Genomic DNA, 27,352 nt, shown 5'->3' on the forward strand with positions numbered 1-27,352 from the left:
AGTATGTGGAAACCTGACCAGGTTTGTCAGACATCACATTTTAAATCCATGGCCATTTATATAAAGCCATTGGACATAAATTATGGCTTTAATGACCTTGTATAATAATCAAGATTTGATTAGGAGGGAATTTGTATTGCATCTTATTGAGTTTGAAAAAAATAGTCACTGATGAGGAAGGAGAAGGCCGGCCTCGCAGTTGACGCTCCAATTCATCCCAGATGTGTTCAGTGGCGCTGAGGTCAGGGCTTTGTGAAGGCAGCTGAAGTTTTCCAAAGTGTTGCTACAAAGTTGCAAGTTTATAATTTATAATTAGCAGTGATGTCTCTATGACTTTTGGCCATTTAATGTATGAGTGTGACAAAAATAGCCATAAACTGTGTATTACTATTACGTTCTACTTTGTAATAATCTAACATTTGTTTGCAGGTTTAAGATGAGTCTAAGTGAGCTCATTAGCTCACAGTTTACTGATCAGGTAAATTCTTCAAAATAACATATATGTTGACAATATGCATGTAAATAGACAGACTGCTTGAATGGGGAATGGACAAAATAATGGAAACTCCCTAACAAAATATAAAGATTAAGGAACTTAAAAGTTGTAAGTAGGGTTATCTTCACACTTTGTAGCCAACCAGTGTATCAGTTTGTTACTGTGATCCAGTACATTTAGTTAAGCTCCTTGTTAATGTGGTGTTTTTAAATCTTTCTGTCCACCATCTTTATAAAATATCAGTAAGAAATAACTGAACAGGTAATGACTGGGAAATTTTCAAACATGTGATTTTGTGTGTCAATGCGTTCTAGTGGTACACTCTGAATGATACAAAATCAGGACGGGTTCATGTAGTGATGGAATGGGTGCCAAGGGTTTCAGACCCATCCAGACTGGAACAGGTACGTTTTTTTTTTTTTTTTGTAAACTGAGATGAGGTTCACTTATCTGATGTTGTAAAACACTATCATAAAAAAAAAAAAAAAAAGGACAGTTGGTAAAAATAAAGACAAATATCCTACAAAAGGAATTTCTAACACTATATTCTAGTGGTAGTAGGCTGGCATGAGTGTGAGTGTGCCCAGAGTTTAATTTGCGCCCTGTCCTGGGTGTATTATTGCATTGAGCCCAGTATTTTTGGGGGGCGACAGATCCACAGGACCCTAAAATCGATGACGCAGTTGGTGAAAAATAAAAATAAATAAATAGTTATACGGGTAGAAACTTTTTCTCCTATATTCAGTTATACACCTGCTGTTAAAACATGACTGATAATTGTATCTTCTTTATCTCCTTGTGTGATGTTTAGATCTTGCACTACCATTCTCAGCAGTCGTTTGTGAATAAAGCAGTGCCTGCTGCAGCTATCCTCTTCGTGTATGTTGAGCGAGCACATGCTCTGCCTGTAGGTCCATTTATCTTACTTGATCATGGAGACTATAGATTTCTTCTGTTGTAACAAAATCTCATACATGTACTTTGCGTCTGTAATGTTTTTTTGTTTTTTTTTGTAGTTGAAGAAGAGCGGAAATGAGCCGGCGGTGGGAGTAGAGCTGATACTCAAAAAAACCTCCTACAAAACTAAAGTAAGAGTTGTAAATGTCCATTAAATTATGCAATAATGCTTAATTAGCAGATTCAAGCCTACATTTTGATCAGTCTTGAGTAGTTTTATATATTATCACTAATAATGAATTGTGTATTTGATGTAGTTTAATAAACAAGTTGTAAGTGACATTTTTTAAGAGCTAGAGGGGGTTTGGGGCAAGGGTATTAGTGTGTATTTATACTAAAGGTTAGACAGACCTCATGATTTAACCCCACAAAAAATGAAGGATTCTTTTTGGCTGCTCTTGTTAGGAGTCAACACATTAGATCATTCATCCGCATATTTGATTTGGAACTCTGAATGCCCTTCCTTATGCAACACTTCTATTTATCTGGGCTTGGGACCGCATAAGCCACATGAGCTCTTAATATAACCCTCACCCCTATTTTGCTTTAAATGAGGTCTTTATGAGATTTTTTCAATGTCAAAATTATTCAACATAATATTGCTGGTCTTACAACTTACTGCTAGTCTGTATGACTTAAAGTTGGGTTCAAGCTTGATTTACCATTAGGAATTAAATAACCACCTTTTATTTGCTTCAACTGTGATGTGTTATATGAACACCACATAAGAGATTTAAGGTGTTCAAGGTGTGTTGCAACCATGCTGAGAACTAAGGAGCTGCCACAAAACTTGAGACAGGAGCTCATTTCATTTTACCAGTAGAGCAATAGTTATTAAGGAGATTACTAACTTCTTGTACACTTGAACAAACCATTAGGAGTGTTGTCCAGAAGTTACACATGTATGGCGCAGTAACAAATGTGCCCCAGTAAATTGGACCAAAATATGTCCCTGTCTAAGACAATAAAAACATATTTATCTTTACCCTTTTGTTTCCGACAGGTTGCTGATCGCTCGAAAGCTCCACGTTGGGATGAAACGTTCTGTTTTCTGATCTATAAACCCAAAGAAGAAATACTTACTGTCAAAGTAAGAATGTGCAGCATCATGCCCTTTGTGTTGAAGCATGGCTTTATTTAAAAACTATTTTAAATGACCAGAAGTATGTGGACACTTGTAATTATTGAGTTAGGGTGTTTCAGTATAAAATCGTTGCAACTGTAGCAACAGTTAAAGAAAGGTCCATTCAGACCTCAAGGAACTCAAGTGGCCTGCACTATGACCTATGACTTCCACCACATTTAACACCTTTGGAATGAATCTGACCTCACACATGCACTTCCCAGATTTCTACAGACACACTCATAATAATCTCTATGTTTTTTGGAAAACCATAAGCTCATGGTGTCCACATACTTTTATCTGTATAGTGTATGATGTAATTCATGACTGTGTGTACGTGTGTTTGTGTGTAGCTGTCTCATAACTGGGCGCAGCCTCTGGGTGCACTGGTACTGCCTGTGAATGATATATTAAAGGAGCCAGGCCTGGTGCTGGATCGGTGGTTCAACCTGGACGGAGCTCTGCCTGAAAGTCAGATACTGTTACGAACAGAACTCAAGGTACACAAGTTACAATATATATTAGGACACCCCCAGTATTCAGATATGCTCAAATGCCCCTTCCAAATATACTGATGTATACATTTTAAATAAACATATTCCACTCACTAGATTTACGTAATGTTGGGATATGTCAATGTTCCCATCAGTCAATGATATGGCAGGAATGTTTTAGGATAGCAGGAACCCCAACCCCAATATGACTGTAACAATTGGTTCCTGCCAATGGCTACGACCTTGAATTACACAGTCTAACACAAATGCTTGCTATTATGTATAGCAAATCGATTCAGTTTAAATCTAATTGTCCTACACAAAATCATGGCACAGGTGGTTAGCATACAGCAAACTGATAATACAATAAATACAAATGTCACACTTTGCTCAGCGGTTAAGGGTAGTGATCAAAGGGTTGCTGGTCTTTTGCTTAATGAATCAGACCCACCCCAACCCTATAGGTGTCTGGTAGCTGTGCAATCAATATGTGGTTTGTTTTTCTCACCCTGTAACACCGTTTTATTGTTTTCCGTATTTCTTCACTGTTTTTTGTTTTATCTGTGCTCTAGCTGCTTCATTCAAAGTTGGCACAATGTGACAGCAGTCCCAGTCACATGGAGGAGAAGGAGCATATCATCCCCAGTGCAGAGGCATCAGTCGCAGCCAATCAGGAGCTCAGACACAGGACAGTCTCCACCCATGGGTGGGTAATAGTGTTCTGAAGCGATTCTGTGGAAACCAGTCTACTCAGTACATTAAGCTGGTAATTACATAGCAGTGTAGTAAACCAAACATTAACTCCTGTGTGTTTATGTGTACAGAAGGGAAGACGGGAAAGGCAGTGGACGTGGTCAGGTGAAACTGACTATTGCTTACTCTACCGAGGACAACAGACTGGTCATCATTGTCCACGCCTGCTGGTTTGTTTCAAGCACACATAAGTCCACCTAAGCTACAATTAACTGTCTTATACTTTCTAGTGTGCAAGCACAGTACAATACATATAAAATAAAAGTCAGTGTGTCTAATTTTAAGCAGTTTTTTAAGCATTAGCATGTTTAAACTTCCATGTCAATGAGAAAGACCAATGTGGAATTATGGAAGCTTCTGGGTACAGATTTTGCCCGCAGTCAAAAGGGTGACAATTACTTCTTTACAGCAATGTCAGTAAAATAGCTGGGTGTTAATATGATACATGTTATAAGTACTATATTTTGACCTTTTATTTGGTCCAGGAACTTGCCATCCTGCAGCAAGGATGGCTCCGATCCATACGTCTCCTTCGTCCTCCTGCCAGACAAGAACAAGAGCACCAAAAGAAAGACCAGCATCAAGAAGCGAGACCTCAATCCTAATTTCAGTGAGAGGTATACGAGATAGTTATAAGTTTCTATAAGTTTCAATATTAACACAGAGCACAGCAACATCTCGGGCTTTAAATAAACACCTAGTGATCAGTTCAGATTTTCGTGTCTAGTCTATTTTCAATTCATTAGACTAAACATAATCATTTTGAACAGTCACTGTTAATTTTAATAGTAATCATATGTTTAATGACAAAAATGTGTTTGTTGTCCAGTGTTTTAGATCCCATATTCGTCTTTTATTGACCTAACAAAAGACAAACAAACATAAGCGGTTAGTGATTAGGGTACTGGACCAGTAATTAGAAGGTTGCCGGTTCAAGCCCCACTACAAACAGTTGCCACTGTCGGACCCCTGAGTAAGGCCCTTAACTCTCAATTTTACAACATGCATGTAGTCATGGTTGTAAATAGCAAATGTAAATGTTAATGTGACCTTTGAGATAATATTCTAAGGCAGTTGTAGCCTAGAGCCTATAAAACCGTCTGCAAAATGCCAAAATTGTCTTTTGACAAATCCGTCAAGGATCATGGGTCTATGTAAATGCATGTTCTTTTACCTGTGCATTATTTTATGTATTATTTATTAATTAAATGCAACTATGTGTTGATTATACAGTATCCAATAGCCAATTGAGATCATTAATTTTAGAATTTTGTAGTAGTGGGCACTACTAAAAAGCAATAAGCACAATTGTGAAAGTGACCTGATCAGTTATTTGTACAAAAGGTCAGATTTATGCTTTATGCTTTCTATTTTCTATCTCTGAGCATATTATGGGTTTGATTTATTTATTAGTAGCTTAATTTGCAGTCATTGTTCACATATTATCAGTATGTATATCCTTAGTTCATTTAGTTTATATTTAGTTTTGTTGCTAAACTGCTTGTTGCAAGCTATATATAACCTGAAAAAGACCAACAACAAGAAGGCATATTTACCCTGTGTACCCCGTGTTCCCCTTCCTAATGCGCTTGTTAGCTGTAATCAAAATGTCATGATTCAATTTGGACCAATAAGAGTAAGAGCTTTCTCCTTTTAGTACAGTTTTTATTGCTAATATTACAAAATGCCCTGTCTCTGTCCCATAGCAGCAACCTTCAAATGCAGCACCAGTGCACTTACCTTCCTACATTATTTACATTAAAAAAACTGTTACAAATATTTGCAACAAATATTTTAAAACTAGGCATGTTGCTCTACTACAATGCAGTGCACTTTAAGTGCTTTAAGACTTACTTGAAGCTTACTTGAACACAGTTGACTTTCTCATCTCTCATTTCTGTAGGTTTGATTTTGAGATCTCACTGGAGGAGGCCATGCAGAAATCCCTCGATCTGTCTGTCAAAAACGGTGGTTCTTTTATGAGCCGGGAGAAAGAGCTCATTGGCAAGGTATTGTGGGTGTTCTGCATCAAACACATATAATGTAAAACTTAGTTAAGGAGCTGACTGGTTTTGACAGAACTGTAAGCCAGAGCTGTGCTCAAAAAATAAAACCAAGGCCAAACATCAAAGGTACAGGAATGTAGGAGACAAAGTTAGGGAGGCCAGATTGAGATGGCCTGGGCATGTACAGAGGAGGGATGCAAGTTTAATCTGGAGAATGGTGCTGATGATGGAGCTACTAGGCAGGAGGAGAGGAAAGCCGAAGAGGAGGTTTATGGATGTGGTGAGGGAGGACATGCAGATGGTTGGGGTTACAGAAGAGGATGGTCAGGACAGGGCAAAGTGGAGACGAATGATCCGCTGTAGCGATTCCTAATGGAAACAGCCAAAAGAAGAAAAAGGAATGACGTTCTTAAAAATAGGACTCCATCAAACCACAGTGAGAGCCATTAGTAAACAGGTAAAACTGGTGAATCGAGTGCTGGCCTGCTAAAATTACTTTTCAAGTAATTTTCAAAAGTACTTTTCAAAACCTTGTGGAAAACCTACCTAAAAGAGGGTCGGCTGTTATAGTCACAAAGAAGGGGTCAGCTCCAAATGAATGCCACCTCATTTTTAATCCAACCAATAATTTAACCCTTACTTTGGTTGAAATACAAGAATATTGCTCGATTGAGCAAATAACAAAATGATATGTGAATGTGACATGTCATGAATGTCTTATTGTTTGTGTTTTTTGTCTTCAGCTGCAGTTAAATCTGAATCATTTTGATCTCAAGACAGCAGAACCCAGGTGGTAGGTACTGCACGTGTCCCAACCCCGACCATCATCTAACCTTTATATTCAGGCTTGCTTTGATTTGAAAAACGTATGTATAATTTTAATTCTTTATCGATTTCAGGTATGATTTAACAGACGAGACCAAGTAATCTGACCTTTGAAGGATTGCATCGACAGTCGACAATGCCTTCAGTCTGTTCACGCTGTGTCTCCTGTGCTGTACAGCTCTCACCTGCATGCTGCAAGATTCCCTCTACCTGTAGAGCTTAATGCACTGGCACGGGTAAAATGAAAGTTCTATGCTGTGATATGATGCTGTTATTACTGTAGTTACCAGCAATATTTCATGCTTTATTGACCTGCATATTGTTCCTGTTAGTGCACGCCAGCAGAATTCTATGTGCCATCGTGACCAAAAGCGTACCAAAAAGTTAAGGAATTAAGACCTTGTTTTGAGTCTCAATGGAAAAGACTGAAATGCTGCTCAGTGTAGATGGAAGGCCAAAAGTCTGAGATCACTAGTGAACATGCTTTAGTTGTGCATTTTTCTAGAATTTAATACTGATGGTTTGATTATAAATCATATAATCGACATGACAATTGAAGTCAAATGTCAAATCTTTTAGAACGTCCTAGTATTTGGTATAATGTAATGACAACGTGTACTCGAGTCAGCATGGAATCAGTAAGTGTTATCCCAGCATGATTTCACAATATTCCAAAAAGCACCTTGGTGTTACTGAATGCTTGGCTTTTCTGTTGCATTAATGCTTGACAGGTTGGAGGTCAGGTTACTGTTGATGTAGAACAACAGCCAGCTTTCCTTGATCTTTTTTGGTCCTCAGGTGGTTGTTGCAAGCTTTAAGGTTTGAGATTCGTAATGAGAAACTTAGCTTTGCATTCCAAAAATGCTAAGCAGCAGCATTTTCTCTAGTTGTGTCAGACTTTTGGCCCAACTTTATGTTGTTTAAGCATCAACAATTTTAAAATTTTTGTTGTTTTTGTTGTTTTTGATGTTTAATCATGTGACATCATGATGACAAGATTTCTATGGGTCAATTTTGTGCAGCTTTAGTTTTATACTTCTACTTAAATGCTTAGTTAATGTGTTGTTCTTTAAAATAATAGAGTAGTTTTATATATTGTTATTGTTGCTTGATAATCTGGTAAAAGTGTTGCACAGCTTTAAATAATAATATACATTCAAGTTTTAACGCACAGGCTATGTTCATACAGAAGAGCACTGCTGAATGATCAGTTTCTTTGGGTTTATAGGCACGTGTTCAAGGTCTATAACCTACTACCAATATTTCTCCCAGTCCAAATAAAAAAGGTCATTTGGAGCATTTATTTGCTGGGATTAAACACCGGTCAAAATAACAAAAAAGACTCAGTGTTTTCATACCTTCTAACACTTGGCTGTACTTAATAGCTTTCAGGTTTCAGAGGTTTTAATGGGCTTTAGGTCTATAGATTTGGCTGGCCATGACAGGTTTTTGATTTGGTATTCCTCCCTTCACATGTTGAATGACCTGGCTGTGTGGCATGGGGCATTGTACTGCTCTGTTTTTCCAGAGTTAGGGGACGCTGTCAGAGCAGAAGGGTGCAAGTTTACCTATAAACTTTGTATTTGGTTTGATTCATGCATCTTTCACAAAGATACATCTGGCTGCTTCTAGCTTTCCAGAAGGACCCCCATCACCAGTCCTCCACCAAATTTTACAGTGGGTCCGAGTCCTGTGGCCTGTAGATCTCTTCAGGTCTATAACCAGTAAATGTTGCTTTGGCCAAGCTCAAAATTGGACTCATCAGAGATGACCTTATTTCAATCCTCTACAATCTGACCTTATGGTCTTTTACAAACCTCAGCCAGGCTCTTCTTTGATAAAGGGCTCACACCATCCTCATAGTGCATTTATCCCACCTGCCATTTGTCATTTTTTGGCAAATACCTTGGTGGTGGTGATGCTTGACTTAGCTCCCCATTGTCTTTGAAATGTTGTGGATGAAAGCAACCTGACCCTAACTGTATCCCTTTGATTCATCTTCACCTTCAACTTTTCCAATCATGGACTGATTAATATATATAATTTTTCTTCTATTCCAAAAACTTTTGAGGTACTACTAGCACTCCTTTTGCCACCCAGTTGGTTACATTCCAAGAGAATAATTGATGAGCACAGCAGTGTGTTATACCCCACAATCAGATTAAAGCTGCCTGTCTCAACATAGTCTACGATCTCTTCTGAGTTCAGCTATTGCTGATGTTACACTGGCTTTAACCTCACACATCCTCTACAGTTTGCTGTTTACTGTACACTGTGTTGACTACTACATGAAAGAGTTTATTTACCTGTATGTATCAGAAGTGTTACATGATGCCTTATGGCTGAATTTTGAGTTTTACAATGTCTTTATTTCAGCTTCAGATCATTTCAGAAAATCCAAAACTTGTCGATCACTGTGCTTAACGTATCTATTCCAAATGACTTTATGAGGAGGGGGCGTAGATAGTTTTGTAAAGTGCCATGAGACCAATTCACCAGCTAGAGTTTAAGTAATATTGTAAAATGTTGGTAGGATTTGTGTTAATTTTGTTTAAAATGTACTTTTTTGGATGAACACAAGCAATGATGGTTACAGTATGTTTACACTGTTACTGAACGTCTATAATGCTGTTTAATTAAAGATGCTTTTTGCACTTTTGAATGTGTTGGAGTGTGTTTACTTCCAGCTTACTTTATCCAAATATGAGTACCTGAACACGAAAACCAAATTAAACAAATAATTCCAGTATTCTTTGTAAACCCACATGGGTGCCAATTCTACCCAATGATGATGATGTTAAAACACAAGAAAATACAGATACCCTTTCCGTTTCATTTTCAACAACCACTTTATTATGGTCAGGTTTGAGGCTGCCAGGCTCGTGGTGGTAAACACTGGGCGGAAGGCAGGAAATTATTCTATGTATACCACAAATATATGGTATGTTTGTGTCATGATTAAAACGTGGCCATTTGGTATTACATAAAGCTAGAAAATGACTAAAAATTACAGATGACGAAGCGTAAATGCATTATTCTCAAGACAACATTATTATTATAAAACTTTATTCCCCAAAGTGGCTACATGGCAGAGCTGTGATACAAACCCCCAAACTTTCAGTTGGGTAGAACTTTGGGCTATCAACTGAAAGGTTGAGAGTTTGAATCCCATCTCTGCCATGCAGCCACTGTTGGGCCCTTGAGCAAGGCCCTTAACCCTCTCTGCTCCAGGGGCACCGTACAATGGTACAATATTGTGTATGTATGATCTGTGTAAATTGTATTCATTTAAATTATCCTCCAGGTCACCCAAGGAGGATGGGGTCCATGCTGTGTCCGGTTCCTCTCAAGGTTTCTTCCTGTATTTTTATGGGAGTTTTTCCTTGCCACCGTCGCCCTCGGCTTACTCAACAGGGGTTTTTAGTATGTTGGTCCTGGAGTCTGTAGTTGCTTTGAGACAATGTCCATTGTAAAAAAAGTGCTATACAAATAAAATGGACTTGACTTGACCCTGCACTCTTAAAAAAAACAAGCTGGGATATGCAAAGAAAGAATTTCGTTGTACTGTGCATCTGTATATGTATATATGACAAATAAAGGCATTCTGTTCTATTCTACAGTACAATCCATGTGAAGAATGTCTATGCAGCAGTATAGTATTGGGGTGATGTTCACTAAGCGCAGTTGCAGCGTCCTACCAGCAGGGGGAGACAAAGAAGCGATTTTTCTTGTACGAAAGCATCGGTTTATCACAGAGGATTTATGATACAATTGTAGACAGACTGACGAACGATATACCGCCTCAGTAGGCAGGACTGGGTAACAATGGGTGTGTACACGTTAAAATGGGTGGGACGATGGCGTGCAGACGGAGCACGGTTTGTTTTCACCCTCACATCAGGAGCGCGGTGAGTAAATGAATGGAGTTGTGAGCGCGTAAGGAAAGTCTAGTGAAGAGTTTAGTTACTAGAGAAAAGTGACTGACTGACCGGTTGAGATGGATTGGCCAGGTAACCCAGAAGCAACAGTAAGAGAAAGTGAGCACTTCGATACCTGATCGTTTTTTGGAGTCTGTTTTAACTTGTAACCAGCAACAGATGCTTGGAGTAGATTGAGAGCAGATCTGGAATACGCGCACTGGAGGAACTGGCTTTATTCATCCCACTTGGATGTACGTGGATTTATTTGGGAATCAGAAACAAAGCTAGACTTCACAAAGAGGATCTGCCTGTGTGTGTGTGTGTGTGTGTGTGTCGGTGGATGTTTTAGCTTTTATCAGCCATGGGGAATTTGGAAAGTGTGGATGGACAAAGTGAGATGAAGCACCACATCATGCCGTTGAAAGTTCCCATGCCTGAACCGGCCGAGCTGGAGGAAAGATTTGCTCTGGTTCTGGTGAGTGGAAACAAAACGAACCATTAAAGCTCTTATAACTGATCTATCAACCAATCTGTAAATGTCAACTATTTAATTTGAGGATGGGTAAAACACATCCATACACTCCATCATTTACTCACTCACAACTAACAGCTATTTAGAGCAACCAATCCACCTTCTGCATGGTTTAGGGAAGGTAGAACAAAAAGTAGTACCAGAAGGAAACCCACACGGACATACCAAACACCTTGATTGAAGTTTGACCTCAGGTCCCTGGGATCTTGGAGCTGTGTGCCAATCTAGTTACTAAAGATCAAGATTAGGATTATTTTAGTATCACGTCAAAGATAGAAGACCTAAAATTTGGACAACATTGAAAATCCCAAATAATTTGAGACTCAAGTCTCAATGACAAGTGATTATTTAATGAAGGGAGACATAAAATATAAACAATCGAAGGCTAGTTTGCAGCTCTATGTCATACCATACCATACCCATGATACTCTCAGGAAAGCTTTTTGGAATAATGATATAATAGTATGATATTGCCTACATGTCTAGACACTAGCACTAGGACTACCCCTATTCATTTTGGTGCTTTAACTCTGTTAATACCTTTCTAATACTTTAAGGTGTCTAGACTCCAGCTGTATGATTGTTCATTGGTATTGCAATGTTTGATTATTGCAATACTGCTGTATTCAACCACATTCAGAAATGAAATCTGTTCTCGATGGGGTGGTGTTCCTACGGGTTACATACTGTATCTTTTAGATTTAGTGTGTGTGTTTTTGTTAGTTTGTTTTTGGTTTGATTGGGATGATACTGTAGATACTGTAATTTACAAAAGTTTAGTATGTAGTGATGTACTTTCTTTTATGTAAAAAAACCCATTGAGACCAAAATATGTACCCTTTAGGATGCCATGACAATTACAACTCATTTGCTGAATGAAACATATTGAGGGAAAAAAACAAAACAGATTATGGCATGTGCACAGATATGATACACCTCATAATGTGTGTTTAGTTTTACCAGTATGGTAAATAAATCAATACTGTGAATTGATACATACAGGAACATATCCTTTCTAAGTTTGTTTCCTGTCAGTGTGTTAACTTATTGTCTGGAAGGGAATCACAGCTTCACCACAATCAGACGATTTTGATCATGCATATCATTTTATAACCATGTCACACAATGAGCTGTTTTCAGTATAAAGCATGTGATGAATATATATGGTTTTGAATGTAATGTTCAGTGTGATACTGGAAAATCATTGTGGTAGCTTTTAGCAAGCAGATTGAAGCTAAATAATTTTTGTTACGACTGTCTTAGTGTTTTTCATCATGGACTGTCCCACGGAGCACAGCATTTTCTGAATTCCCCTAAAACTCCTACGCAGACTGGAGATCATAACCGATCTGCCCCTCCACATTTTCCTCTCTCAGTCTCAGCTCGGTGGCTTGTTTGATAGCAGTGACCTAGCAACGTACATAGCAATAGTACGTTTAAATGTAGCAACGTTTAAATGTCCTATTTACAAATGTAAAAGGATTATTATTAGCTATTAGGCAAGTGAGGCAATACATATTAAATAAAAATGGCATGACACCTTGCTGGTCTGAAAAACACCAGTTATACAATGCCTGACCCTGTGCTCTGACCCCAGCTTCCTAACATCCAGGGATATGAGGAAAAATAATTCATTGTACTGTGCATGTGTGTCTGTATATATACGAGAAATAAAGGAATTCATACTCAGAAGCTGATTTAAATGCCCCCCAACCTGGTTCTTACATTTAAGATACAAACACAAAACTAATATGCCCAGAATTTGGACATTTTCAGATGCTAGTCCTGTCTTTCAACCATTTTACCAAGGTTCATACATTTAGGGCCTAGGCATTCAGGACAGAATGGGTGTGTCTGTGTGTGTTTATATCCCAACATGCATGGCACGGTCAGCACCTGTGTATCTTTAAAGCTTAATTAATTTAAAATCTACATAGAACCACAGAAAATAATTTTGTTTTGATGAACACCAGGTCCTTTTGTCAGCTTAGTTTTCCTAGGTTGCTGATTTTGTGGTAACTTCAGTGCTTGCACACATATCTTAACCCATAGCAAATGATAACATGCCATCACTACAATTGGCTGTTTGTTACCAGATAGCCTTCACTTTATCTGTGTTGGACTGTGGATACGAATGCTGACCTGCTTGTTGTGGATCAGATTCCTCCAACAATTCCTTTAAATTTTTAATTCATATTGGTTGCTAATATCCTGACTTTGCCCAATGGCTTGTTCAAAAACAGAAAGACGTCAAGGATCGTTTGGTAAAGCTCCCTGTGTGCAGAACCTCAGAGCTCCACACCTCAGCCCTGATTACAGTTCACACTGTGTTTGTGGTGTCTGAGAGCTGCAGACTTACAGTGTATTTTTTTTATGCAGATAGTATGAGACAGTTCAGTTTTTAGTTTCCATAGAGAACCCCAATGTTATGGTCTTCATTTAGCCATTTGTAAATGTACTTTTGACTTCATTTATAAAAGTACAATAATTTTTTACTGCAGTAAACAATGCATGCCTGAAAGTGTGTGGACAGCTGAACATTGTTACCATACAGCATTAAACCAATGACTAAACAACCCAGTGTTAACTGTCAAAACAGCTCCAGACAATTCTTCTTCTTCCACCAGGTTTAGAGTAGTGTAGTATAGCGTTCTCCCGGCATTTGCCAAATTAGCATGGCACATAGTGATGTTAGGCGTGTGTGTGACTGCTAGGCCATTACACTTCAGAGCCTAAAGCTACTAAACCTAAAATAAAGTAAATCTTGACCCAAGAGTGTTGCATTATAACGTGAGAGTCAGTGACTGTATGTGTATGGATTTTATTATTATAGGTTGGCAACTTCAGCTGAATCTCTTCAGTTTTGGTGAGCATGGCACAGAACAGTGTGCTGATTCCTTTTCTCTGTGTGCCAGCTCCACCATTGCTTGTTATCTCTGTTCAGGTTTTTAATTCATTTAATTGACTGATATCCTTTATATAACGTAATTGTTAACATTTATTGACCACACAAATTGTATTTGACGTTATTTGGATTCTTCTGATGGCAGATAAAGGTAATGTGGCAGGGACAGAGCCATAGCCAGACATTATCAATCAGGTCTGTAAGTGAAGATTCGAACTCTGGATCCCAGTGGTAGTGGGCTGGTAACTAGGGTTTGATATGTTATTTTAACTTCTTGCACTTCTACAATGCTCTTAGATCTTGGAATAGTGTTCCTATAGAAACTTAAAGCTAACTACCTGATAAATATAATGATTCTTTACAAAATGTGTTGTAGTAGTACTGTTACCCACTGTCGTATTATATTTGCTTTATGATCTGATATCATACACTATATGGCCAAAAGTATTTGGACACCTGACCACCAGTTTGTTGGACATTCCGTTCCAGTTCAGGTCACTAGAGTTTTTTTAAACCAAGCTTTACTTCATGTCTTCATAGATCTTGATTTAGGCACAGGCGCACAATAAATAATGCTGAAACAGGAAAGGACCTTCCCTGAACTAAGGCATATAATTTAATTGTGGCTGGAACATTTGAACAGTGTAATCAGGAGGCAGATAAAAAAAAAATTTCACTTTCACGTCACTGTCCATTTGAGCCAAGAAAAAATGCTGGAAAATGTTTCATTTTTAGTAAAAAGTAAAAATAGATCATTTTGTCCCAGACAGAATATTATTAGCAATGGCGACCTGCCAGCTAGTGTTTAGTCTCTTTATCTTTCCTGTAACGATTTCAGCCGGGCGTCTGTGCTCGTGGGTGTATCTGCTAATGCCGTCTTTACTCTTTTAAACAGCCAATGGCAGCATATGATGTCACGGGCGCTCTCAGTGCCAGAGTAGTAATCCGTTTACTAATGACTTAAGCAGAAGCCTGGCGGACGGGGTGTGTGTATATGTGTGTGTGCGTGTGTTGGCATGTGTGTATGTAGGGACACATGATTAAACCTCTGGGTTATTGGACTAAACTCGAGTCTAACAGTGCACATGTGCTTTTTACATCTTATTCCTCTTTTCGCTGATGCTTGATTGTTCCCCTGCTCGTCATCTTTTCTCCCTCTTGCGTGACGAAGCTGTATTGTGGAGCTCTGACGATGCCCCTGTGTGCAGTGATCGGCCTGTAGGGTTTCCATCCAGCAACCGTCTGGCAGACGCAGATCAGATCCGTTTGCTGGTCATGCATTGAAGAACGGCTGGGGAATGCATTCAATATTTCAGATACAGGAAGGGGGAACAAATATTTAACCACATTTTATTTGAATCATGCAGTACACACTGTATGACCAAAAGTATCCGTACGCCTGCCATTAACATGCTGAACATTCCTTGTCAATGTTCTTGGCCCAACATTGGTGTCGCTTCCTGGAGTTCCTTCACAGTCATGGTGGAATATGATTGAAACTTCTGAATAATTAGAGAAGTGACTCATTAGTGTATCCAGTCAATTAGGTTGTATGATGTACTAATCTGATTTGCATTGTACACCATGGCTGCGTGTATTGAGGTTAAATTGATTTTAGTGGTGAAAAAAACATATATATCAGAAAATATTAGTTAATTAATAGTTAATTAATTTATTATTAATTTTTGTATCAGTTTTGAGTGGGACGCGGTGGATCGAGAGCCTATACCAGTAGGCTTCTGTCCCATTGTAACCTCAGCTAAGATTCATACATAAAGGCAAAATGAGAGGTGGTGCACTAATGTTGAACAAGGAACCCTGGCGAGGAACCCTGGCTCTCCATAGCCGTTCCCATTCTACCCAAAGGTGTTCAATGGGGAGATCAGAGCTCTGTGCATGGGTCTGGAGTTCCTTCACCTCTGGAACAGAGAAGTGCCTTTGTCAGACTGTTGGCACTAAGTCAGAAGCTTAAAATTTAGTTTATATGATTAATTTTATACACATTAGCAATGGCTGTGGTTGAATAAGTAGAGAAGGACCCACCGACATAAGTGTCTTTAGTCATTTAGGTTGTATGACGTATTAATCTGATTTACATATTACACCATGGTTGCGTGTATTGAGGTTGGAATCATTTTAGTGGTGAAAAAAACATATATACAGTGTATCACAAAAGTGAGTACACCCCTCACATTTCTGCAGATATTTAAGTATATCTTTTCATGGGACAACACTGACAAAATGACACTTTGACACAATGAAAAGTAGTCTGTGTGCAGCTTATATAACAGTGTAAATTTATGCTTCCCTCAAAATAACTCAATATACAGCCATTAATGTCTAAACCACCGGCAACAAAAGTGAGTACACCCCTAAGAGACTACACCCCTAAATGTCCAAATTGAGCACTGCTTGTCATTTTCCCTCCAAAATGTCATGTGATTTGTTAGTGTTACTAGGTCTCAGGTGTGCATAGGGAGCAGGTGTGTTCAATTTAGTAGTACAGCTCTCACACTCTCTCATACTGGTCACTGAAAGTTCCAACATGGCACCTCATGGCAAAGAACTCTCTGAGGATCTTAAAAGACGAATTGTTGCGCTACATGAAGATGGCCAAGGCTACAAGAAGATTGCCAACACCCTGAAATTGAGCTGCAGCACAGTGGCCAAGATCATCCAGCGTTTTAAAAGAGCAGGGTCCACTCAGAACAGACCTCGCGTTGGTCGTCCAAAGAAGCTGAGTGCACGTGCTCAGCGTCACATCCAACTGCTGTCTTTGAAAGATAGGCGCAGGAGTGCTGTCAGCATTGCTGCAGAGATTGAAAAGGTGGGGGGTCAGCCTGTCAGTGCTCAGACCATACGCCGCACACTACATCAAATTGGTCTGCATGGCTGTCACCCCAGAAGGAAGCCTCTTCTGAAGTCTCTACACAAGAAAGCCCGCAAACAGTTTGCTGAAGACATGTCAACAAAGGACATGGATTACTGGAACCATGTCCTATGGTCTGATGAGACCAAGATTAATTTGTTTGGTTCAGATGGTCTCAAGCATGTGTGGTGGCAATCAGGTGAAGAGTACAAAGATAAGTGTGTCATGCCTACAGTCAAGCATGGTGGTGGGAATGCCATGGTCTGGGGCTGCATGAGTGCAGCAGGTGTTGGGGAGTTACATTTCATTGAGGGACACATGAACTCCAATATGTACTGTGAAATACTGAAGCAGAGCATGATCCCCTCCCTCCGGAAACTGGGTCGCAGGGCAGTGTTCCAGCATGATAATGACCCCAAACACACCTCTAAGACGACCACTGCTTTATTGAAGAGGCTGAGGGTAAAGGTGATGGACTGGCCAAGCATGTCTCCAGACCTAAACCCAATAGAACATCTTTGGGGCATCCTCAAGCGGAAGGTGGAGGAGCGCAAAGTCTCGAATATCCGCCAGCTCCGTGATGTCGTCATGGAGGAGTGGAAAAGCATTCCAGTGGCAACCTGTGAAGCTCTGGTAAACTCCATGCCCAGGAGAGTTAAGGCAGTTCTGGGAAATAATGGTGGCCACACAAAATATTGACACTTCAGGAACTTTCACTAAGGGGTGTACTCACTTTTGTTGCCGGTGGTTTAGACATTAATGGCTGTATATTGAGTTATTTTGAGGGAAGAATAAATTTACACTGTTATATAAGCTGCACACAGACGACTTTTCATTGTGTCAAAGTGTCATTTTGTCAGTGTTGTCCCATGAAAAGATATACTTAAATATCTGCAGAAATGTGAGGGGTGTACTCACTTTTGTGATACACTGTATATATATACATACAGGGGTTGGACAAAATAACTGAAACACCTGTCATTTTAGTGTGGGAGGTTTCATGGCTAAATTGGACCAGTCTGGTGGCCAATCTTCATTAATTGCACATTGCACCAGTAAGAGCAGAGTGTGAAGGTTCAATTAGCAGGGTAAGAGCACAGTTTTGCTCAAAATATTGCAATGCACACAACATTATGGGTGACATACCAGAGTTCAAAAGAGGACAAATTGTTGGTGCACGTCTTGCTGGCGCATCTGTGACCAAGACAGCAAGTCTTTGTGATGTATCAAGAGCCACGGTATCCAGGGTAATGTCAGCATACCACCAAGAAGGACAAACCACATCCAACAGGATTAACTGTGGACGCAAGAGGAAGCTGTCTGAAAGGGATGTTCGGGTGCTAACCCGGATTGTATCCAAAAAACATAAAACCACGGCTGCCCAAATCACGGCAAAATTAAATGTGCACCTCAACTCTCCTGTTTCCACCAGAACTGTCCGTCAGGAGCTCCACAGGGTCAATATACACGGCCGGGCTGCTATAGCCAAACCTTTGGTCACTCGTGCCAATGCCAAACGTCGGTTTCAATGGTGCAAGGAGCGCAAATCTTGGGCTGTGGACAATGTGAAACATGTATTGTTCTCTGATGAGTCCACCTTTACTGTTTTCCCCACATCCGGGAGAGTTACGGTGTGGAGAAGCCCCAAAGAAGCGTACCACCCAGACTGTTGCATGCCCAGAGTAAAGCATGGGGGTGGATCAGTGATGGTTTGGGCTGCCATATCATGGCATTCCCTTGGCCCAATACTTGTGCTAGATGGGCGCGTCACTGCCAAGGACTACCGAACCATTCTGGAGGACGATGTGCATCCAATGGCGGTGCCGTGTATCAGGATGACAATGCACCAATACACACAGCAAGACTGGTGAAAGATTGGTTTGATGAACATGAAAGTGAAGTTGAACATCTCCCATGGCCTGCACAGTCACCAGATCTAAATATTATTGAGCCACTTTGGGGTGTTTTGGAGAAGCGAGTCAGGAAACGTTTTCCTCCACCAGCATCACGTAGTGACCTGGCCACTATCCTGCAAGAAGAATGGCTTAAAATCCCTCTGACCACTGTGCAGGACTTGTATATGTCATTTCCAAGACGAATTGACGCTGTATTGGCCGCAAAAGGAGGCCCTACACCATACTAATAAATTATTGTGGTCTAAAACCAGGTGTTTCAGTTATTTTGTCCAACCCCTGTATATATATATAATGTTTTTTTCATATATATATATATATATATATCAGAAAATAGTAGTTTATTATACAATTATTATAATTTTGGTATCAGTTTTGAGTGGGATGCGCTAGTTTGAGAGCCTATACTAGTAGGCTTCAGTCACATTGACCTCAACTAAGATTCATACCTAAAGCAATATGAGCACCTTTTTTTTTGCTAAAAGCATTTAGATTTTCCATTTTCCACCTACAGATCTAAGCACTGTGCTGTTCTGATTAGAAATCCAGGCTGTAGAAGGTCGGAATAGCACGCTCATACAGTGTGGACTGGAAATTATTACCCCTCTGCTTCACATGTGTCTGAATCTGTAGATGGGATTTGGCTTCGGTACTAAACTTCTCCATATGAGAAAGAGACCGGTGGTGGTACAGTTTTGAAGAGATGCATTGATGGAGCGGGACTGTGTGTGTGTGTGTGTGTGTGTAATATCCTCTTTCAAAATGCCCCCGCTCGGCTGCAGCTCTTAGATTCCTGTGGTCAGCTCTCCCCGGGAACTCTAGAGAGGGGAAAAATTCCTTTTGATCTGACAGTGTGCCACAGCACCAAGCTTTAATATCTTTACCATAGCTTCTCGAGGTTTTTATATTAGGGTTAAGTCACTGATTATTTTCTCAAATGGACTTTGTAAATGAACCCATTCAAGTTGTCTAGCCTGCTGATTTTTTGGAGCCATGAATTGTGTAAAAAAGCAATTTTTTCTGAGTTTGGATTGTAATAGTGCTTTTATATGCAAGAAACCCGATTATCCAGGGTACAAGCATTTCAGTAATCTGATTATGGAAACCCTGGGTTACCTGTTTTGTCAGACTGGTAGTGATACCTGTAGTCAATCTCCTTACTTTCCAGTGCAGCCCTAGTTGCATCTCGAACAATTTTTTACAGCTACACTATGTGGCCAAATATATGCTAACACCCGTGTTAAAGCATGTCTGTTCCCCTGTGCACAAACGAGGTGTAAAAAGACACGGCTTGACATGTTTGGGGAAAAGGAACTCCAGCGGCCTGCACTGAACCCTGACCTCAAACCCTACTAAACCCTTGGGATGGATTGGAACGTGGATAGCGGGCCAGGCCTCATGCAAGATCGGTGACTGACCTTACAAATGCTCATTTAACCGAACTGGAATAAACTTTCACTGGCTCACAATTGTCATGGTCAGGTGTCTGAGTGCTGAAAGCAAAGTGTACATAGTTTTATGGTAGATTATCTAAAACCTACTTTTTTGATTGCAACAAGTCAACAGTTTCAGGCAAAACATTCATCAATATGCAGTTGACACAACCACAATCAAATCATGTACACATGTATGTGTGTATATACAGTACATACATACATATACGTCTTTAAAAGGCATTGTATCACAGTTAAGCTGTTTAAATGTTACGGTGGTCCCATCACTACTGTTATAATGATTAGTCTGTGTTTATTTATAGACTGAGTAATTATGTTGAGTACTTTACTGTCCTGTTTTTTTCCATTCTACATTTCTCTCCAGAACACTTTATGATCTATTACGTAAATGTACAATTGAAATGTCACTATTTATGCATTATGTACCTCATTTAGTGTCCTACATACTTTCCACACACTCTTTTAGATTCCAGCCTGATACAAATGGTCTTTGTGCTGATGAGAAGAATTCAGGCCTTTTCACTGAGTCATATCAAACGATTCAGCTCACTAATAAAAGACGACTCTTTTTGGCTTCCAGACGTCTCTTTGTTTCATATTTTCGTTCTGTGTTTTTCAGTCTGAGTTCCTCCAACTTGACTACTTTAAGCACACTTTAATTTATCAGTCTATGCAAAAGCTTCTGATCGACCTTAAGGACTTACAGGTTGACCTAAATCGACCTAAACAGCTCTGTACCACAGGTCAGCCCTCAACTCTCATCTAATAGAGCAATCAAAGAACAAAAGGACACATTCTTAGAATAGACTGATTGTTTAGCTACAATCCGACATAATCTGATTTCTTAAAATGAGATTTTTGAGTAAACTGTTTACATCATATATCGTTACATCATGCTGTTACTTTGTTATTCACTTGTATCATAAGAAACCTGCAGAATTCTGTTTATTGTAAAACACTTTCATTGGCAGATTGAAAGTTATTTAGTGGGGTAATGTGCACTTTTTGCTTTTTTGTAACTGTTATGGACTGAATTTTTTGTTTTTGTGGTGGATTTTCCTGGAAATTCATGACATTCTTTATTTTTCATTGTATTCTTAGTATAAATGTAAGGTAAAACTACTGAAATTTGGTACAGTGGTGTCTTAAGTGGCACAGCTGAAAAGCTTTCACTCTATAGTTTGAGTTTAAGTGGCAACTGTGTCTTAGGTCACCCACAGCCAGAAGGTGGAAGACGTGGCATTTATGGAGCACCCACTGATTTTAAATGTTAGTGCCCTTGTGTAAACACGATTATTTGCCCAGTGACATGGAACAGGAAAAGTTGTACAATAAAATTTGATCATTTTTTATCCAAATGAAAGTTAATCCTTGACTCTTGTAGAGGATTTAAAATGTTCTGAAAAGCTTGGCCCTGTGCTTCATAAATACAACAACGGTACAATAATAGCAGAAATTGTAACATCATTTACCTTACTTGCAATTCCAGTTTCTGAAAGAACTTTGAGCTTTGAGTCCTGGTATATATGATTGTCCATCATGGTTAATCACTCCTAAATGCGTATGCACCAAGTCAAACACAGGGAGGGGATATTATGACCCCTTCTGACCTCTCTGCTTGTCCCCCTGACCTCAGGAGACGCTGTTGGGAGTCAGAGTGTTTGATAGATGCCACTCAACTGGAACTAATGTAGCAGTCAGGCTCTGTTTATGGCCAGATTCTCCTCGTAGGGTGGTTAGGCGTGTGTACGTGTGTTTATATGTCTGCACGTCTACAGAGACAGCAGGTGGGAAGAAATCCGCTTTTATTTGCTTGTTATGCCACAAACTTGAGCTGCAGGACGTAGCATTTGTCTGCAAGAGTGCCAGATCAGGGTGGTGGAAGCCTGCATTCTCTGATTTCATATAGACGTACACACACACACACACACACACACAGACACACTGTTTATGTTTAAGCAGATCTTTGAACATGGCGCCATGCTAAGCCATGCTAAGCTCAGGTGTTAGGGAGCTTCTTGGGTTTAACTTCATAGTTTGCAAGCAACCACAACTGTTGATAAATTAGGGGCCAATGAGTGTCGTTAAACAACAAAAATGTATTTTTTAAATGGTTTAATCCTTTTGATTATGCCAGTTGTTCCTGGTTTGATTATTAAAGATGCAGCCTTTAGCTGGGAAAATTTCAACATGCAATGAGAAGCCTTTATCTTGAAGGAGCTTCCTAAAGTTATTGAAAGAAAAAAACAATGAAATAAAATAAACATTCCAGGTCATACAATTGGTTTAATAATCCACACATGGAAAGATAATGGCGAATTGATAATGGCCAGCGAATTGTCCCTAGACACATGCACCACTCAGTTTTCACACGCTGATGAGATGAAGAAAATGAGTTGCAGGATGACCTGAAAACAGCAGAAACAGCAGTTACACAGTAAAAAATAAATTGCACTCCCTCTTTAGACAAATCAAAAAAATATATCAGTTGAAATAAACACACAACTAAAGCAATAACATAGCTTATTATGTCTGGAGAAAGTAAGGTTGCATGTATTATTCCCAGAACAGTATACCCACAGTAAAGACTGGAGGTTGGGAGCCTCATGATATGGGGCTGGTTCTATATAAATTGAGCTACGGCGTTACACATCATTACATGTCATTAGCCAATAAGTCTTTTAAAGGTTGAAAAAAAAATGTGGTGCCTGCATGGACTAGCCAGTCTTTTGTTATAAATGTCATTGGAAAAAAATTGAGTGGTGCAGTGGTAAATTACACTAGCCCACTACTAACGGAATCCAGGGTTCGAGTTCCCAGTGGTGCTACGGCCAATTGGGCGTCTACATAAAGACATGATTAGCTGTGTCTGATGGAAGGGGATCATGTACAAGGTGTCGCGCCCAGTGATTCCAGAGAAACCAGACCCATCGCAACCCTGACCAGGATTAAGTGGCGATATAACATTAAAATAAAATTGGTGGAATTCAAGTCCACCAATGTCATAATTAAGATAGTATGTATCGACGAGGGTCTTATTTCATGTGCATATGTGTAAGTGTGCGTGTGTTGCAGTTGTGTTCAGTCTACTCGCCGTGTAGTTTTCCTTTTCCGCACAATGGAAGCTCTGTCGGTTTGTTGTTTTAAAACCTGGGCCTCATCCTCTCCGAGACCTTTGTGCTGCATTCGCTTACAGGAACCGCTGCTCAGTCTTTAATGGCTGGGCAGATAAATGCTCACTGATTTACACACCCAAAGGAAACTGCTGGACTTGTCAAAATGATCTAGTTGTGGTGATGATTTAAACTTTCCTTGCTTCTGTGCGATAACGTGATTGCGTAATCTGGAGCGTCCGCTTCGTTTTTGTTTCCCTTTGCTGCATCACTGTGTGCCGCGTTGTCATTGTCCTGTATCCGACGGTGTTCTCATTCTGTCTGGTTTCACACAGATACGGGTTTGGTTTTTTCACATGCTGTCAGTTTCCTGTAGTACACCATTATCTAATGGAGATGTAGGCGCTTGAGACCAGGGGCGCCATTTATATCCGAATGATCCTTGTATAATACAGGACATTATTTAACATTGTTTTTAAACTCATACGTGCTACTCTGGGGGTATAATAAAAGATAAAAAAGAAAATACAGTAGTGGAACAGAATTTTGCTTGTACTGGTTATGATATAACTCACTTATTACCAATCTTTATCATTTTATTACTTAACATTAACTGGATCTTGAGAATCAAACAAAACAAAGATGTTCCAGCCCAAAAATCAGGTGATATTTAGCATACTATGCTACACTATGCTACACTATGCTATTCCATGCTATTCTATGCTATAGTAGCAATGTAGCTCATAAATCTTCACATATTTTTACATTTCTACAACATATGAAATGAGAACCATGTTCTAAATTTCACACACACAATATAAATGTCGAGTTAGCATTTGTAATGTCGTTGCTACAGCTAATTCTGCTTTTAGCATTATTTTGGCAGAAAGCTTATTACTCTAGCTGCATCAAAAGCTAACATCCATTATGCTTCCAGGCAAACATCAAGAAATAAATAACATAAAGGATAAATATTCAAATACAGATATTTCTTACAGACTTAATATAAATGTAGCAATGCTAACACCTCACTATTTGAAAGTTAACTACATGATATTTGCAACACACCGCATGTATGTTGTATGTTATAATAACCTAATGGAGTTTTTCCAATTATCAAATAAACAAAACTTAATTTGTTAAGTTGTTTAAACAAGCTTGAGTGCATCCTTAACCACCTATTAATTAAAAAAAACAGAATGTCAAAATAGTACCTGCATTATTAGTGGGCACCATTACTAAGGGTATTAGTATGCAGTTTGGGACACAGCACTATTCTGTATCTTTGGTTTAAATAGGAACAGTTTTGTGAATACGGCAATAAAAAGAACTGCCAAATAAATGTTTGGGAAATACTGATAAAATGTCTTTAAGCTCCATCCAGCTTATTATAATAATAATTATTTCAGCTGTGCTATCAGCTGTTCAGGTGCCATAATTGGCTGTGTCTGAGGGGGAGGTTGTCCGAAGCTCTGTGATAGATTGGCGCCCTGTCCAGAGTATTTCTGTCTTCTGCCTAATATTTTCCCACTAAAACCAGACCCACCACGACCCTTACCAGGATAAAGCAGTTGATGAAAAGCAGTTTTTTGTATTTCGGTTAGAACTCGGTGGCCTGCATAGCCCTTTAGTTGGTCCTTGTTTGTGTTTTAATGTGCACGTGCATTTGAACATTTGTGCATTGATAAAGCAGAGGGTCCCCTGGCAGCTGCATTCCTTACATGTTTGGTGTGCAAATGTCGAGACCTTGCAGCCTGCTCGTCTCCTGAATGGCCGCATGACGCAAAAAACAGGACATCCTTGTCTCCAGCACCTAACAGAGTGCCTAATTCATCACCAATTGTCTTATGTTCTGTTTACATTTCATTTGGCGTGCTTCGCATACTCTAAGCACAATTGGTCTTGTGACGTTTGTAACAGAGATGTCTTAAAATAGTCCCACTTACAGTAAGTTGGCCATGTTTATTTTTGGTTTAACATTAGCACCTGGGTCGTGTATTTGTATATTATGACAATGGATTAGAGATGTAAGTGTTATTAAAGCTCAGGAGTGCAGGAACAGAAAAAAAATGAACTAAAATAGAATGGACTTACTGGTCACGCCTGGTAACTTGGTCAGATGTGGTGTATGATTGGATGGTTACCTCACAGATACAAATAATAAAAGCATTTTTGTGTTCATCAGACACAGTGGCATCCAAATATCTCAGAGCGTCAAGAAATGATTGTAGCTGCTATTGTTTATGGGTAAAAAGGCAACTTTACTTCCAGTTACCATTGAAAGGCTGTCGTCTACTATTTAAAGCTTGTGGTAAAGGATGTGACCCTGTTGAATCTGGTTCCTCTCAAGGTTTCTCAGGAGAGTTCTTGCTCGTTACCGTCACCCTAGGCTTGTTAATTAGGGGTTTGACCCAATATCTGTGAAGCTGCTTCAAGACAATAATCTCTACTGTGAGCTCAGTCTACTGTTCCAGCTTAAGAACCATCAGCATGATGCTGTTACCATGCCTGGCATTTGCCGTTTCCTGTTCTATAACAGTTCTATATGTTCTACCTGTACTTCCCCATAATTAATTTAAGAAACAAAATTATGTCATGTGTATATAAAGATTTAGGATGTTGCAGATGGCTTACTTACCAACCTGCAGGGTTAGGTTCCAGTTGCTAGCCAGCTGGCTAGCTTAGCAACCCTAAACAATTAAAAAACAACAGTCATACCAGGTTGCCCCATCTAATCCAACCACATAACCAAATGCACACGATTTATTCATTTATATTTCCTAAACTCTTTATCCTGACCAGGTTTATGTTGGGTCTTGAGCGTATTGTGAAAACACTCCTAGCGAAGTGGAAATAAATTCACTGGATTCAATTTATTCACAGCCACATCTGGAAGCAATTTTGAATATTTAATATTAGGTCAAACAGTCCTGTAATCAGTTGCCCACCTTAGAAAACATATGGGGCAACACAATGCTGCAGCATACAGTGTGAGGACATGGGTCCGATACCTCTATTCACTGTTTGTTAGGTTCCCCTTTGCCTTAGTTGTTCTCTTATTGTAATTGCTAGGTTTACTGTATTTTACCAACAAAGATTTTCCAGATTGTTGGTTCAAAATAAACCATAAACCTCTTAGCTTTGGTTGCTTTAATTCTGAGGTCTTCTTCTGCTTACAAATCCAAACTTTTTGATTGTGATTGTTGTGAACCTAAATACTTCTCTCTTATTATAAAACACTTTATAATTTTATACTAATATATAATATACTTTTTATTTTTATTTTACTTTCTTTGAGTATCTTGAAAAGCGCTATATAAATAAAATGTATTATTATTATTATTATTACTTTATGCTTTACGGTCATTTATGGTCTGCAGGCTTTGCTAATGACCGTCCTGGTGAAAGGAAAGCTGCAGTGTCACTGGTTTCATGGCTGATAGATTTAACACTCTTACATCTGGTACCCTCACACTGACCTTGAGAAGCTGACACGGCCTTCAATGCGTAGTGCTTCAGAAAGCCGGCTTGCAAAAACTGCCCTGGCAATAATGATAACAGCCTTTAAACTGACTTTGACTGAATGAGGGGGTGGAGGTTGGACATGCCCTACACCCATGAAGGAACTGTAAACATGTTCCTTTTATTTGGAGGAAAAACATACTCTAATTGGCAGGTCTGCGCTCACAACGAGACGAGAAAATAACAGTTATATACCTGCTCAATAGACACCCGGTTTTAAATGAACCCTTCGAGTCGGGTTTGTTCATATTTTGCTTCTTCTCATTTTATTTTTGAGTTTGTTTTTTACTAAATTTGACTTGTTTTTGGGACTCTGAATGTGAGGTTTATCAAAATGTGTTTGGTGAGGACGTCAGCTGGCCACATTTATCTATGTAGTAAAGAGAGTAGAAGAAGCAGAGCTAGGCAATATAATTACACCATATGGTCAAATGTATGTGGACACCTCTTCTAATTATTGAGTTCTAGTG

The 27,352-nt window shown here is 39.3% G+C and overlaps 2 protein-coding genes across 4 annotated transcripts in view; both read left to right on the forward strand.

Annotated features, from left to right (window-relative positions):
- Positions 1–9,316, forward strand: part of esyt1a (extended synaptotagmin-like protein 1a) — a 30,430-nt gene extending 21,114 nt beyond the window's left edge. The window contains exons 20-31 of the mRNA XM_063015436.1: positions 430–478; positions 811–900; positions 1,308–1,403; positions 1,513–1,584; positions 2,457–2,543; positions 2,930–3,076; positions 3,643–3,776; positions 3,895–3,993; positions 4,309–4,440; positions 5,727–5,832; positions 6,573–6,622; positions 6,729–9,316. Coding sequence (XP_062871506.1) covers positions 430–478; positions 811–900; positions 1,308–1,403; positions 1,513–1,584; positions 2,457–2,543; positions 2,930–3,076; positions 3,643–3,776; positions 3,895–3,993; positions 4,309–4,440; positions 5,727–5,832; positions 6,573–6,622; positions 6,729–6,756 — 1,090 coding nt within the window. The 3' untranslated portion in view covers positions 6,757–9,316. The remainder of the gene's footprint in view (positions 1–429; positions 479–810; positions 901–1,307; positions 1,404–1,512; positions 1,585–2,456; positions 2,544–2,929; positions 3,077–3,642; positions 3,777–3,894; positions 3,994–4,308; positions 4,441–5,726; positions 5,833–6,572; positions 6,623–6,728) is intronic.
- Positions 9,317–10,575: 1,259 nt separating this feature from the next.
- The window catches only part of fmnl3 (formin-like 3), a 63,161-nt gene continuing 46,384 nt past the window's right edge, over positions 10,576–27,352 (forward strand). For all 3 annotated transcript variants that reach the window (XM_063015191.1, XM_063015190.1, XM_063015192.1), the window contains exon 1: positions 10,576–11,049. In XM_063015191.1, coding sequence (XP_062871261.1) covers positions 10,936–11,049 — 114 coding nt within the window. In that variant the 5' untranslated portion in view covers positions 10,576–10,935. The remainder of the gene's footprint in view (positions 11,050–27,352) is intronic.

This window comes from Trichomycterus rosablanca, chromosome 19 (assembly GCF_030014385.1).
Source record: "Trichomycterus rosablanca isolate fTriRos1 chromosome 19, fTriRos1.hap1, whole genome shotgun sequence".
NCBI classification, from domain to species: Eukaryota; Metazoa; Chordata; class Actinopteri; order Siluriformes; family Trichomycteridae; genus Trichomycterus; species Trichomycterus rosablanca.